At 43.2% G+C, this 13,288-nt stretch overlaps 1 protein-coding gene across 1 annotated transcript in view; it reads right to left on the reverse strand.

The window, feature by feature from the left end:
• LOC138468215 (xanthine dehydrogenase/oxidase-like) overlaps nucleotides 1–13,288 on the reverse strand; it is a 551,126-nt gene that overhangs the window by 190,737 nt on the left and 347,101 nt on the right. The window contains exons 22-23 of the mRNA XM_069608675.1: nucleotides 6,161–6,294; nucleotides 1,435–1,522 (exon numbers count right to left, since the gene is read on the reverse strand). Of these exons, the coding sequence (XP_069464776.1) occupies nucleotides 1,435–1,522; nucleotides 6,161–6,294 (222 nt within the window). The remainder of the gene's footprint in view (nucleotides 1–1,434; nucleotides 1,523–6,160; nucleotides 6,295–13,288) is intronic.

The following is a 13,288-nucleotide window of genomic DNA, read 5'->3' on the forward strand; positions in this document are numbered from 1 at the left end:
GTTGTAACCAAATGTAGTAGAAAAACAAGCAGACCATCTGTAATGATGAACCATCTAGATCTAGGACCTTATTCACAGAAGCGTTTTATAATGGCGAAACCCCATTAGAAAACGCTCTGTGAATAAGGGCCATAATGTGAAACTCTGTTGCGTCTCTGATCTTTGCAGTCATGAGGTAAATTCAGATGTGATCAGTTTTTTATTTACGTGTTTTGGATTACACTTGCAGATTTTTAATCTGTTTGCTCCTGAAGAAGGCATGCGTGTGTCCCAAAATGCGTTGGGCAATATTTTTATATCAGTTTAAGAAAGAGAATCCTTGGATGAAGAGGAAAAGGAATGAACACTTTATTTTGAGATATTTACTATTTTGTATAATTCCTTTTGAAATTGTTCACTTCATGTTACACAATCTGTTTATATGGACACACATATTGTTTTTGACTATATCATACCATGATGTGTATATTTGGCCTTTCTAGGCAGTGACAGCATGCAGGGGACGGGAGTATCCATACAGTTAAGATACTTCCCTTATCTCATAGTGATATAATCTATGTACCAGGATTGTGGTTTCTGCTCTGCATCTTAAGTTTCCGCCTTGTGCGTCGTGTTCAATGAATGAAATCCTTTTATTTCTTTCTTTTCTTTTTTAGCACCCCGGCTTACTGCTTTGGTAACCCGGAGTGGTAATGACGTTAAGCAAACGTTCCATGCGATGGAATGAGTGTTAATGGCCCGGCGGCCCAAGTTAAAAGCCGGAGCGAAGCGAGGACTTTTAACTTAGGCCGCCAGATCATTAACACCCGTTCCAGACCCTGGAACGGGTGCTTAAAACCACAATAATCACCTATAGTATTTCTTCTTCACCAGATGTTCTCAATTATCACCTGGTGAAACCCCCAATCCTATCCCTTTACTGATGGAGGCTGTTGGTGTGTGTGCACTGATACTTATGATAACATTTGCCTCTATTTAACCCACGTGCTCAATTATCAGCCATTATACCTCTGTAATGGGAGGATAGGTCACCTAAATCAACACAAACAATGTAGCCACAAGATAACAACTCATCCCCAGGCCAACAGTAACCTTAGCCTCCTTAATGTAATTGTGTAAAATGCAATCTTCCTCATTTAGACGGTGTTTCCTTTGTCAAGGCTACCATAGAAAGGTAACTCTCACCCCTCAATGCTAGAATGCCACTGCAAATGGTTGACAGCACTGTATGATCTTCATCAAGTGCCATTGGCATGCACTTAAGAGAAATGTATCCAGAGGCCACAAAAGCAAATGAATGACGATAGAGTTTGATCACGTCACGTGTCAGTGTAGCTTAGACATTCAAGCAAAGATTCCCACGGTGCTGTAGTGAAGATCGCCACTTTGTATTTTGTCGATATATACCATATTGAATATGTGTTAATTCTGCACCTTATATCGGCCAAGGAATGGATGCCGTCCTCCAGTAATTAGCATGTCTTCATCTCGATCCAGGATGCAGCGCACTGGCCGGCCAGTCCTAAAACAGAACAATTTAGCTTGTAAGGTGCAGGAACAAGAAATGTGTAATTGTTTCATGCAGATAAACTGAAGGCTGTATCAGAATGTGAATGAAGAACCCATATTAGATTAACAGTATCATATCCAAGGAGGAATGGAATGAGTTGTCATATTGGGTGACTGCCAATTCAGATCACCAAGCTATTATTTACCAAATCAATGAGAAGATAGAGGAAAATTAGTTTTTCCACTTGTAGGGGGGCATTAGTTCTATATTAGTTCTATATTAGTTGAGACCACCAACTATTGGTAGTATCACATCTGCCAGCTGGAATACACCCCTAATGATATCGCCTTATTGGCCCTGCACCACTAATTATTTGCACTTTCTCTTGCTAGATCTGCAGAAGTCAAATTCACACACACCCAAACTACAACAAACACACACCGACCCCACCTCACTGCCTGTCCCTACCTGCGTGATACTGTTTACTTCCAGTTCCATCATTTCTCCAACTCCCTCTCAAGCCACCTTGACATCTTCCAACCACAGACCAAGTTCTGAACATCCTGACGTTGACACAATACATAATGTCCACTCAGACAAGCCTCAGCACTGGGACGCCTCCACAGTGGCAATGTGCGCAGTATGAATGCCCTTGTAAATCACAGCTAAATATGCATGACTTTCAGAGGCCGCCTTAATAAATGCTTGTCCCTGAGTAGCCATCAGATTGTCTTGTTTTAACTGGAAGGTGCCTACAATGGTATAACAGAACTTATGTTCATAAAGCTTTGTCTGGAATATTGACAGCGTGGACTTGACTGTTGCGGGTATGCATTTTTGATGGTGGGGGATGGGAGGCACCAGTTTACTAGTGTTATGCACCATTACCCATGCACACGATTTGTATTATCATAAATGAGCGTGGGCAATCAGGTCCTCGGAGTGCGCGCTTCAGGTGGGTCACCCGGAAGGTGGTACACATGCATAGCACACCCCCAAGATGACATTAGGTTGTCAATCAGGAGGAAGGAAGGAATGTGCCAGGGATGGATTTGACGTGGGAGCCCCTCCCAGAGGTGGGCTTACTTGCAGACTGAAATCCCACACGCCTCCCCCTTCTAAATGATGCTCAGTGCACCCGAGCAAAACAGTGACACTGCCTGCTCATTACACCATGTTAATTTCAGCATGGCTGCATTGACAACAATAAAAACAGAGCTGTGGGTGACCGAGCTGCTCAGTTTTAACCTGCTGCAGCATTTCCGAATTCTGCATTAAATAAAGTGGAAAAAGCCTAGTGGTGCACCTGGTGCAGTATGTGGTGCTGTGGCATATGCACGCAAGGGGTTTGTTAATCCAGACCCAGATGACCAGGGATGCATCTGGTCAGCATGTGGTGGTGCGGCAGGTAACTCACAGGGCTTTGATAATCAGCTCCAGGGGACCAACAATATTAAGAATACCACATATAAATAATACAACTTCTGTAGACCTTGTCTTCCTGCGAGGCAAACAAATCTTGGTGTCATCTTCGACTCCTCTCTCGATTTGTCTCCTCACACCTCGGACGTCGCTAAGAAGTCCAACTACCAGCTGCACCTCCTCAAACGGACTCTTCCCTTTTTCAAGTTCCCCCAGAAACTCACTGTCTCCAGAGCCCTGGTTCTCTCTAGGGTGGTCTAATGCAACAGCCTCTTTCTCAATCTGCCTTCTTCTACTCTCCGCCCTCTGCAACCTATCCAGAACAGGACTGCGAGCCCGTTGCACTTCTCGATCTCGCACTTGCATGATCTGAATGACACAAGGCGTAGTAAGATTGTTTGTCATGTCCTCCCTCTGTCTTCCCTACCTTGTCTTGTTGCGCCTAGAAACACATGTGTACAGGCGCGTTATAAATGACTTATCATATCTTATAATATCATATCATACTATAAAGTGGTGGCTGTTAGATTGTTTGTGGTGCTCACTCCCAGGCGTGGTTGACAAACTTGCAGGAGATACAATTTACATATGAATTATTAGTAAGTTACAGTGTGCGTCTGTGACAGTTTTTGATACACAGTTCCATACACACATATATATGCATCCTTCAACATGTACTTTAAATAGTCAGAAATACACACAACACATAACTGCAGTCATGCAGAGTGGCACATAAACAGATACCCCTGCACACACACACAACCTTGTTTGTAAGCACAACTATAATTGCTGACCCAATGAAGTGCAGGCTGTTTTTAGAAAGGAATGGTGTAGAGGCAGTCATGGCATGTGCAAACCTATTGAAGGCTGGAAGGTTTTGGGCAGAGCCTGTCGTCCAGCTTGCCCAATCTATTATACATTTATGCTCGGGATAGGAAACAGTCAGTCACGTGTTAGAAATAAGCATTTAAATATATCAGGCTGTTGGTCACATTTCCACTATCTAAAAGGCTGGTATGTTTCTCTACATCAGATACAGAAAAGGGCAGAGACTAGCATGGAATAGTAGCACTGACAAGCCTCTGGGAAGGTTGGTGGGACAGACCCTAGGCTCTGGGAAAGTTGGTGGAATCAGCCCTTAGCCTCTGGGAAGGTTGGTGGAATCAGCCCTTAGCCTCTGGGAAGGTTGGTGGAATCAGCCCTTAGCCTCTGGGAAGGTTTGTGGGACAGCTCTTAGCCTCTGGGAAGGTTGGTGGAATCAGCCCTTAGCCTCTGGGAAGGTTTGTGGGACAGCTCTTAGCCTCTGGGAAGGTTGGTGGGACAGACCCTAGGCTCTGGGAAAGTTGGTGGAATCAGCCCTTAGCCTCTGGGAAGGTTGGTGGAATCAGCCCTTAGCCTCTGGGAAGGTTGGTGGAATCAGCCCTTAGCCTCTGGGAAGGTTTGTGGGACAGCTCTTAGCCTCTGGGAAGGTTGGTGGAATCAGCCCTTAGCCTCTGGGAAGGTTTGTGGGACAGCTCTTAGCCTCTGGGAAGGTTGGTGGGACAGCTCCTATCCTCTGGAAAGGTTGGTGGGACATACCTTAGCCTCTGGGAAGGTTGGTGGAAACATCCCTTAGCCTCTGGGAAGGTTGGTGGGACAGCTCCTAGCTTCTGGGAAGGTTGGTGGGACATACCTTAGCCTCTGGGAAGGTTGGTGGAATCAGCCCTTAGCCTCTGGGAAGGTTGGTGGGACAGCTCCTAGCCTCTGGGAAGGTTGGTGGGACATACCTTAGCCTCTGGGAAGGTTGGTGGGACAGCTCCTAGCCTCTGGGAAGGTTGGTGGGACATACCTTAGCCTCTGGCAAGGTTGGTGGGACAGCCCTTAGCCTCTGGGAAGGTTGGTGGAATCAGTCCTTAGACTCTGGGAAGGTTGGTTTGACAGCCCTTAGCCTCTGGGAAGGTTGGTGGGACAGGGCTTGGGGTGAAGTGAGTCCGGCAGACCATTGCTTCATAGAGGCTGATGGGGCTGTGAGTGTGGCACTCACGCGTCATTAAATAGCTATTGAAAAAACTATAGAAAATATCAGGTCTGTATGTTGTGACCGCCTGTTCTCCATAAGTGCAAATAGTGGGAATTTGTTAATTGGGAAAGAGACTAGAGCCCATCAGATCTTTCAACCCTGCTACCGATGGGACCAGTCAAAACGCAGAATGATGCATGATATTTAGAACTGTAGATGTATAGCTATCATATTCCGCTGAGGAGTAATGAGTGAAATCTGAACGACAACAAGAACAAAGCTGAAATGGGCAATGATATCGCTTGGAATCCTGACGGGAAAACGCACCCCGTATTTTAATGCTTGCCATCTATAATTGTATGTTGTGTATGAGACCTCTACCACCTTTATGGAACCTCTGTGCTGTCCATATGGACTAGCATTTTAGATGGTTTAGAGTGGAGGTATGACATATTACATACAACATATAATATAGAAGGTTGGAGTTACAGAGCTTTAACATCACCACACTACCACAGCTCGAAACACATGTCGGCTATGAGATTTTATTTTGAAAATAATGAGACAGATATTATAATTTTGATATAAGACAAATTTAATGAAAACATATTTTACTCTTGAATTTGCAAAAAGTTGGTGGGATCAATGATCCAAGTATTTGCTATACTAGAGAAAGGTTAAGTAATCTGATCTTTTAAAATGTGCTGCAGGGATGGATTTTCCCAGAGAGGATTCTGAGTCTGGGGTTAGCTTCCATCAAGGCAGGCCATCTTGGTTTTTTTTGTTTGCAGAATATATCTAGCACAGTCAGCATATCTCAGAATTGCTTATAGAATCCCGCCACTGTGTATTAATCTCGCCAGTGAATGAATGAGTCTTTCTTTCTGATCAGGCAATCTTACATCAAGGTTTGATTTTTCTAAGGAATTGGAGAAAGAATACTGTTAGAAGTGGATCTCACCATAAAGGATCCCACCTGCTTGTGATTTTAGGATGAGATGACAGCTCTTAAGCCTGGATCCCTGAGGTGTTTTGCACAGATATTAGTACTACTTCTTGGGTGAGTCAGTTAGTGACTGATAACAATACCCTTACGAGGGGACAATCAGGATGGTTACACAGAGAGATACCAGTTCACGAGGATGGCAAAGTCATTAACTTTGACGCGGGTGATGGGATGCTGTTTTGGCTGCAACATTGAAGGACATTTGTTTGGTTGAAAAACCTACTTGTGTGCAGCTACAGCAACAGCCGTTGACACAACAGTAGTTCTCGATTCTTTTCCTCCAAATCCTCCTCCAAGTCTCTTCACTCGAACCAAAATTCGACTTGATGGCACTCCCAAGGCATTGGCAACTAAGACCTACATTTAAGAAAATGCATATTTTACAATACTGTTTTCGTGCACAACGATTTAGCCCTTAACCTATGTAATTTCAATGCACTCTAAATATACTGAATTTAGTACATTTCAGTGAACTTATAAAGTTAAGTTTTCTGAATCGTATGCTTATTTATATCTTATATTTTGCACCTGCCCTTGTTCCTATGTAGGCAGAATTGTTTTTATTGAGATTCCGTGTAATACAGATTTCACTCAGGTGGGTGTTAGGATGGGATATTATTGACCTGCAATATTATTTAGCGAGGTACTTTCAGTAAAGAGGCTAACAAATTATCTGTTACACAACAATAAAGTCCCAAAAGAAGCAACAGGAAAACAGACATCTTGGACATTAGATAGGACAGGTTCTTGGTCTGGATAAGCCTGAGAAAATGTATTTGGATGAACTCTGAATCGCCCGATTTCTAATGATTCAACCAAACAGATTTGCCACAGTTGATAAAACTCTCGGGAACTTCCAGGTCATGGTGCTGTGGTTGGAGTGAGTGCAGACTTGCAGATTGGAGAGAGCAAACATGGTTGAATGTGTGTTCAGTCTTGCAGGCGGAGGCTGGCACTGGCTAGGGTAGTTGAGGGAGAGGTAAGGACATCATTAGGATTTAATTGAAGGTGAGCAAGGATTATGTTAAGGGAGAGGTCGATTATTAACTGCCAGGCTATTATGCAAGTCTATGCAAACAGGAAGAGTATACTCATCCTTGGCACTTAAAGGGTTATGTTCAGACAGAGGAGCAAAAGTGAAATAGAGTTTAGTTAGGTAGAAAATTGAATTAGCATATGGAGTCAATATATAGACCTCTCAGTCAATTAAAATGCTCGGAATGCAGTCTATCATCGCTGGTATTGGTATAGAATGCCAATTGGGGGCACATAAAAATGCTCCCAGTCACAGTGGGTAGATATAATGATTGCAACAGTGTGTTAATTGGGATGCATTGCATGTTCCAACAGTCGTTCACAAAAACACCCACCTCCCTTACTGACACGTTCCAGTATTGATGCACTGACACTAGAATCCTCCCCATGCCAAATGGAGCCTGCACACTTACCTTCTGCCCCTGATACATTCTGAGGCCATCCTATTCCAATTCCCTCTCCCTCTCTTGACAATAAAGCTGCACGTATTCCTCCCAAAAAGGCCGGGAGTCAATAGTTTCTCGTCAGTTATTCCTTCAGCATGACTCACACCAAGACCGTGGACATTATGCTTTGGTGTCCTCCCTTTCGTGTTTTCCCCCCGTCTGTGATTTATTCTCATGTGTATATCAGGAATGTGCTCCCCAGGTCCTGTGGATGAAAATTGCACCCCTCCACCATATTTCTCCCCACCACTGTTCGTATCTCTTACCCACCTTCCCTATCCTTGCACTTTGAAGCAACTATGTTTGCAATAAGGCGATGTACAAAGCAGAAATGACATAAAAAGAACTTCAGTCCACTGCACCAAGGCCCAAAGATGATGTTTTTACCTATTGGTTACCATGGATCCCGGATTGTATAGGTTTCCAATGGTTACAGCTCAATCCCAACAATTCCATGGGTGGATGAGCCATAAACAGCTCAATTCAACAAAAAGTGCAACCCTCGTCGTTAAGTTATGCTAATCAATATTTATACTAGGCCCGTAACCACAGTAGTGGTCTTACGGCAAATAGCCTTGTCCGAAAAGGTGGACTAATGAATATGTTTAGATGTCCATAATAATGAACCTACTGTGTCCAATATCTCGTTGTGATTCATTTCCTTGCATTAATGATACCTTAAAACACTGAGAATCCCTCAAAACTGTGGGATATGCAGTTATGGATAAGTGACTTGCTTGTCCCATTCACTCAATCATTAATACAGGATCCCACTTCAACAACACTGTATATTCTCCATACAACCTCCCTTTCCTTATCTCTCATTTGTAGCTCCATTGGAAGCAGGTAGGGTGTTTCTGGCTGTCCCATCAGCCTCTATCCATCCTCTGGAGTGTGTCCGGCACTTTGGGTGCTTATGGATCTCCACCTCATTTACCACCAACAAAATACAGTCCCAACTTCCATGCTGACAAGACTGACTTCACAATTGACGACCCCAGCTCCCTTTGTCTCAATATCTATCTTAGCGGTTGCAACCTCGGTAGTTGCAATTGAGACAGCAACTTCAAAATAATGGGTTTCCTAATTCCACTCTAGCCCTATGACCTCACACAACTCCTCACCTATCCCACACACACAGCTGGCAACACCCTGGCCGACTTTATTTCAAGCACAAAACATATCTCTGTGGGAAATCGAGTATGGGTGTCATGGCCAGACCACAATCACTCTACTACACAAGATCGCCCCATCTGCCACACATTCCCATTGCCCTCCAACCAGTGAAAACCACAACATTACAGACATAGCCTTAGCACCACTCCTACCACCCCCTTCCATCCCACATGCACACCCCTCCATTCTCCACAGCAATACAACACCATCATAACACAGGCACTTGGCTAAATTGCACCACTCAAATAGAAATACAACCTGCAGCCTCCACCATTACCATGCTTCAATAGCTACCTTCTCTCTATTAAGCTGAAAGCCAGACGCCTAAAAAGAGTCTGGCAAAATAACCCATGCCCCGCCCCCAGAACCCCAGTGAAACAGTGCTGCACCAAATAGAAAACAGCCTGATGCAATGCCAAAGCCCCCCATTATCTCCAATAACTTCAACGTGCCACCAATCATACATGAAAACTAACATTGTCCAAACTACCATCCACACCTTCCACACCCCCATCCACTACAATATGCAGCTACCTCATGGAATACTTCAACTCCAAAATACACATCAGGCAAGCCCTCCCCTCTGCTCTCTCACTACCTGTTCCCAAACATTCTGCAACACCATATCACCTGAAACAACCAAATCAATCCCTTCCAATCTGGCTTTGTCATTGGGCACAGCACTGAGACTTTACATCCTCAATGACCTCCACAACCTCATAGGCAAAGGACACACAGCACTAATCATACTCCTCAACCTCTCTTCAGCCTTCAACACCATTGACCACACAATTCTACTCAACATCCTATCCGCAAGATGAAACTCTCAGGCACAGTATTCAACTGGTTCACCTCGTTCCTTAGTAACACAGCACACTTTGCTTCCATTTGACCACACCCCAGTAAAGATCAGGCTTCTGCAATGCTCCTTCCTTTCTCCACTCATCTTCAAAATATATGTTGAATACCTTGGACAGATCCTTATCAAACACAACATCCATTTCCACAAATACACAGGTGACACACAAATATAGTTCCAAATCTCACTCCGCTTACAGCTCCACATGCTCCAAAGCTGTCTCTCCACCATCTCCGCCTGGATGGCCACTCACTTCCTTAACCTTTACCCTTCTAAAACAGAACATCTCATCATCTTTCCCCCAGACAAAAACCCGAACTTCACCCCTGGATCAAATAACAAGCCATGGATTATATTGACAACCCCACATACCCCACACCACACCTATAAAATCCCCTGACTACACCATCGACCCCCACCTTTCCTTCACAAACCACATAGCTGCGGTCACTAACACATGCAATCTACAACCACATCTCCATAAGATCATACACATCCTTCCTCATGATGTCTTTCGCAACAGAGACCAAGCACTACTTCTCTCCAAGCTGGGATACGGCAATGCTCTCACCTTTTCAACCTTTGAACCTTGCAAGGCTCTCTGAGACCCTCTGGGTCTGGCCAGCACTGAACAAAAATGCTAATAAATAAATGTATTTTTAAAAAAGTAGTCAGTGAAGACATCAACGTCAAGGATTGTCTTTGTAATGAGTAGTCCAACCGTGGGCTTTTTATTTCAATGGCACTGACATCACACCCATCAAAAATAATCAAAAATAGGATGACGTCCAGTAACATGCGGACATTGCTGTGTACGATCACGAAAGCGTCAGAGTTGCCGGAAGACTCGGCTGTCCTATTACTTGATGCAGAAAAGGCATTCGATAGAGTTGACTGGCGATTTATGTTTAAAGTATTGGAGAGGATGGGTTATGGAATTCAGTTTTGTTCATGGATTAAACTACTGTATACCAGGCCTACGGCTGATGTCAAAACTAATGGTCAAAGGTCGGCACCTTTTGAATTGGAACTTGGCACGAGACAAGGTTGCCCATTGTCTCCTTTGTTATTCGTACTGAGTATTGAACCCTTGGCTATAGCATTGAGAAATGAGGAGGGTTTACGAGGCATAAATTGTTGGGGGATGTTGCAAAAAATGTGGTTATACGCTGATGATTTGTTATTGGTCCTCAAGAATCTTGGTGAGTCAGTACCGGTTCTTATGAACATTCTCAAAGCCTTTCACCAGTGCTCTGGTTATAAGATTAATTGGGCGAAATCGGAGGGTTTACCGTTAGTGCCGCAGTGTGACAAACAATTGATAACCAGGTTGGGATTCAAGTGGTGTGCTGAGAAACTATTGTACTTGGGGGTATGGATTTTGCCTAATGTCGTTGATTTTGTGAGGGAAAATATGATGATGGTGTGTACTAATTTCAAATCAGATTTGAAAAGATGGAGTGTGTTGCACCTTTCCCTTTGGGGGAAGGTGAATGCTTTGAAAATGGCATCGACTCCTCGCGTGAATTTTGTTCTGAGCATGATCCCTTTAGATATTGAGAAGCATTTTTGGCGAGCGTTGGATAGACTCATGCAGGATTTTTTATGGGATAATAAGCCTCCTCACCTGAAGATTAGCAAATTGCAATTGCCTTTGCCTAAGGGTGGGTTGAGGGTCCCTAATTTCAAGGCATACCATCTGGTTTTTATGTCGCAGAATCTATTTGAGTTTCTCAAATCGGAACATGAGGACTAGATATGTGCAGAATCTAGCCATGTATGCCCTTTGTTGCCTAGGGCCATTTTGACCAGTAAGCCACCTCAAGTGAGGGTAGAAGGCCTGATGTCTAGGAGTTTAAGGAATTCTTAGGTGGCCTTGTGTGAGTGTCTGGGTTTCAATGCTTTAAGAGATCGATCTGAGTGATTCACTTTGGCTGAATCCAGGGATTAGACTTGAAGGGAAAACTTTGTTCTTGCAGGATTGGTACCTAGCTGGGGTGCATTGGATTAGTGATTTGTTCAATGGTTTGCATTGGATGACGGCTAGGGAATTATGGTTGAAGTTTGAAATTCCTACTTTTTGTTTGACAGACTATCGGAAGATCAGGAGGGCGGTGGGGGAGGTGGATTTGGAAAAGAGAATCAACATAGGCATGCTTGGATGGATACCTGAAGTGAGTGGATGTGGCCTGGTTAGCTATGTCTATAGACTGTTTGTGTCGAACTATCTGGCTAATGATGCTTTGAGATTGGATTGGAACCGGACAATTGGTGAGGATATTACAGAGGATGATTGGACAAGTATTTGTGGGAATGTGAAATTGTGTTCTTTGAGTCTTGCTGATAGGTCGCGTCAAATAAATATTTTGAATAGAACATATTGGACACCTGAGAGAATGATGAAAAGAGGGATGAGTGACAGCTCGGAATGTTGGGCATGTTTACATGAGGAGGGGACCTTGGAGCATATGTTGTGTGGATGTTAAGGGGTGAGAGGTTTGTGGTTTGAGTTTGACCAGATCTGTGAAAAGATTTTGAGGAGACGGTTCACAAGGATTTTAAGACAATCGTGCTGGGCTGTGGGGATTTATTGGACGACCTGACTACTTCTGGATCTTTCGTGGGGCAATGGTGGGGAAGAAACTAATTTTGAGACATTGGAAAACATCTAACCCTATTACTATTGAGGAATGGATTTAAGAGATGCATTCTCTGGAGGATATGAAGAGGGTGTTGTATCAGAGAGAGAAGAAAACTGCATTATTTAACAAGTTTTGGGGTAAATTTCTGTTGTTATATTAGACCAGTTCATTGGTTGTTTTGTGACTCCTGGGAGGGAGAGGGTTTTCTGCTGTATATAGTTTTGTTGGCTTTGTTGTCATTACTTCATGATGTTATATTATGTACATATTGTTTCTATGTTGTGTAATTCTTGAAAATAAACATTTAAAAAAATAAATTAAAAAAAAATAATCAAAAATAACCTTTTGATGACTTTTACCTAGCGTGGTAGCAGTGTTACAAAGGGCTATCTTCCAAATGCTGTAAGTACTGTCAAGGGAAATTTACTGAGAGCACCTTCACCACTGAAAGGCTCTCTGGACCCAGGGAAAGAGTCAGGTCCTTGCCTTCACATGTCTCCAGAGGAGACATGTGTTTATCTTCTTTCCAAACAGCAGGTGTATTCTCCTTACTGATCATCAAAATGTTGTTTTATTATCAACAACCACAAAAGATAAAGGTATGAGGGCGATGTTGCAACATCAATGTGGTGGCATTGGTGTATGTTTTTATTGGAAGAAAAATAAATATTTTAAAGTGCTGGGTCTTTTTGTAGTAAAAATATACAGTGGAAAGGTGAGGCACAGTGGGAATAGGAAAAGTAAAAAGAAACCAGATTATACACTGGTAAGCAAGAAAGTCTCTCCATCCCCACCACCCAGCCCCCAGCCCATAGAGTAAAGAAGAGAAAATATAAAACCTACACTTTTCTGGTGATTTAAAAACTGCTAATTTAGCTAGGAGCGAAATAATGACATGAATCAAGATTTGGGAAACTTGAACTTAAAGGTATCTGGCATTTGTGACTATTATGGTAGCAGAATAAGAAATATAACATTTGGGCTTATATTGTTTAAAATCATTGGGATTGTGGGCTAATCAAATGTGTGCTAAGTGATTGCTGCAAATGTAAAACAAAACAGAGCAATCTGAAAGCAGAATGGAAGAAAAGGATGCACCTTGTCTGTCACACAGTCAACTAGGAGGAAAAACAGCTATTCAATACGAGGTGAAACTGACCTGAACTGCTTCACCCTGCAATGGTTCCTAAATG

Source organism: Ambystoma mexicanum, chromosome 4q, assembly GCF_040938575.1.
Source record: "Ambystoma mexicanum isolate Mex_15411 chromosome 4q, UKY_AmexF1_1, whole genome shotgun sequence".
In the NCBI taxonomy this organism is placed as follows: domain Eukaryota; kingdom Metazoa; phylum Chordata; class Amphibia; order Caudata; family Ambystomatidae; genus Ambystoma; species Ambystoma mexicanum.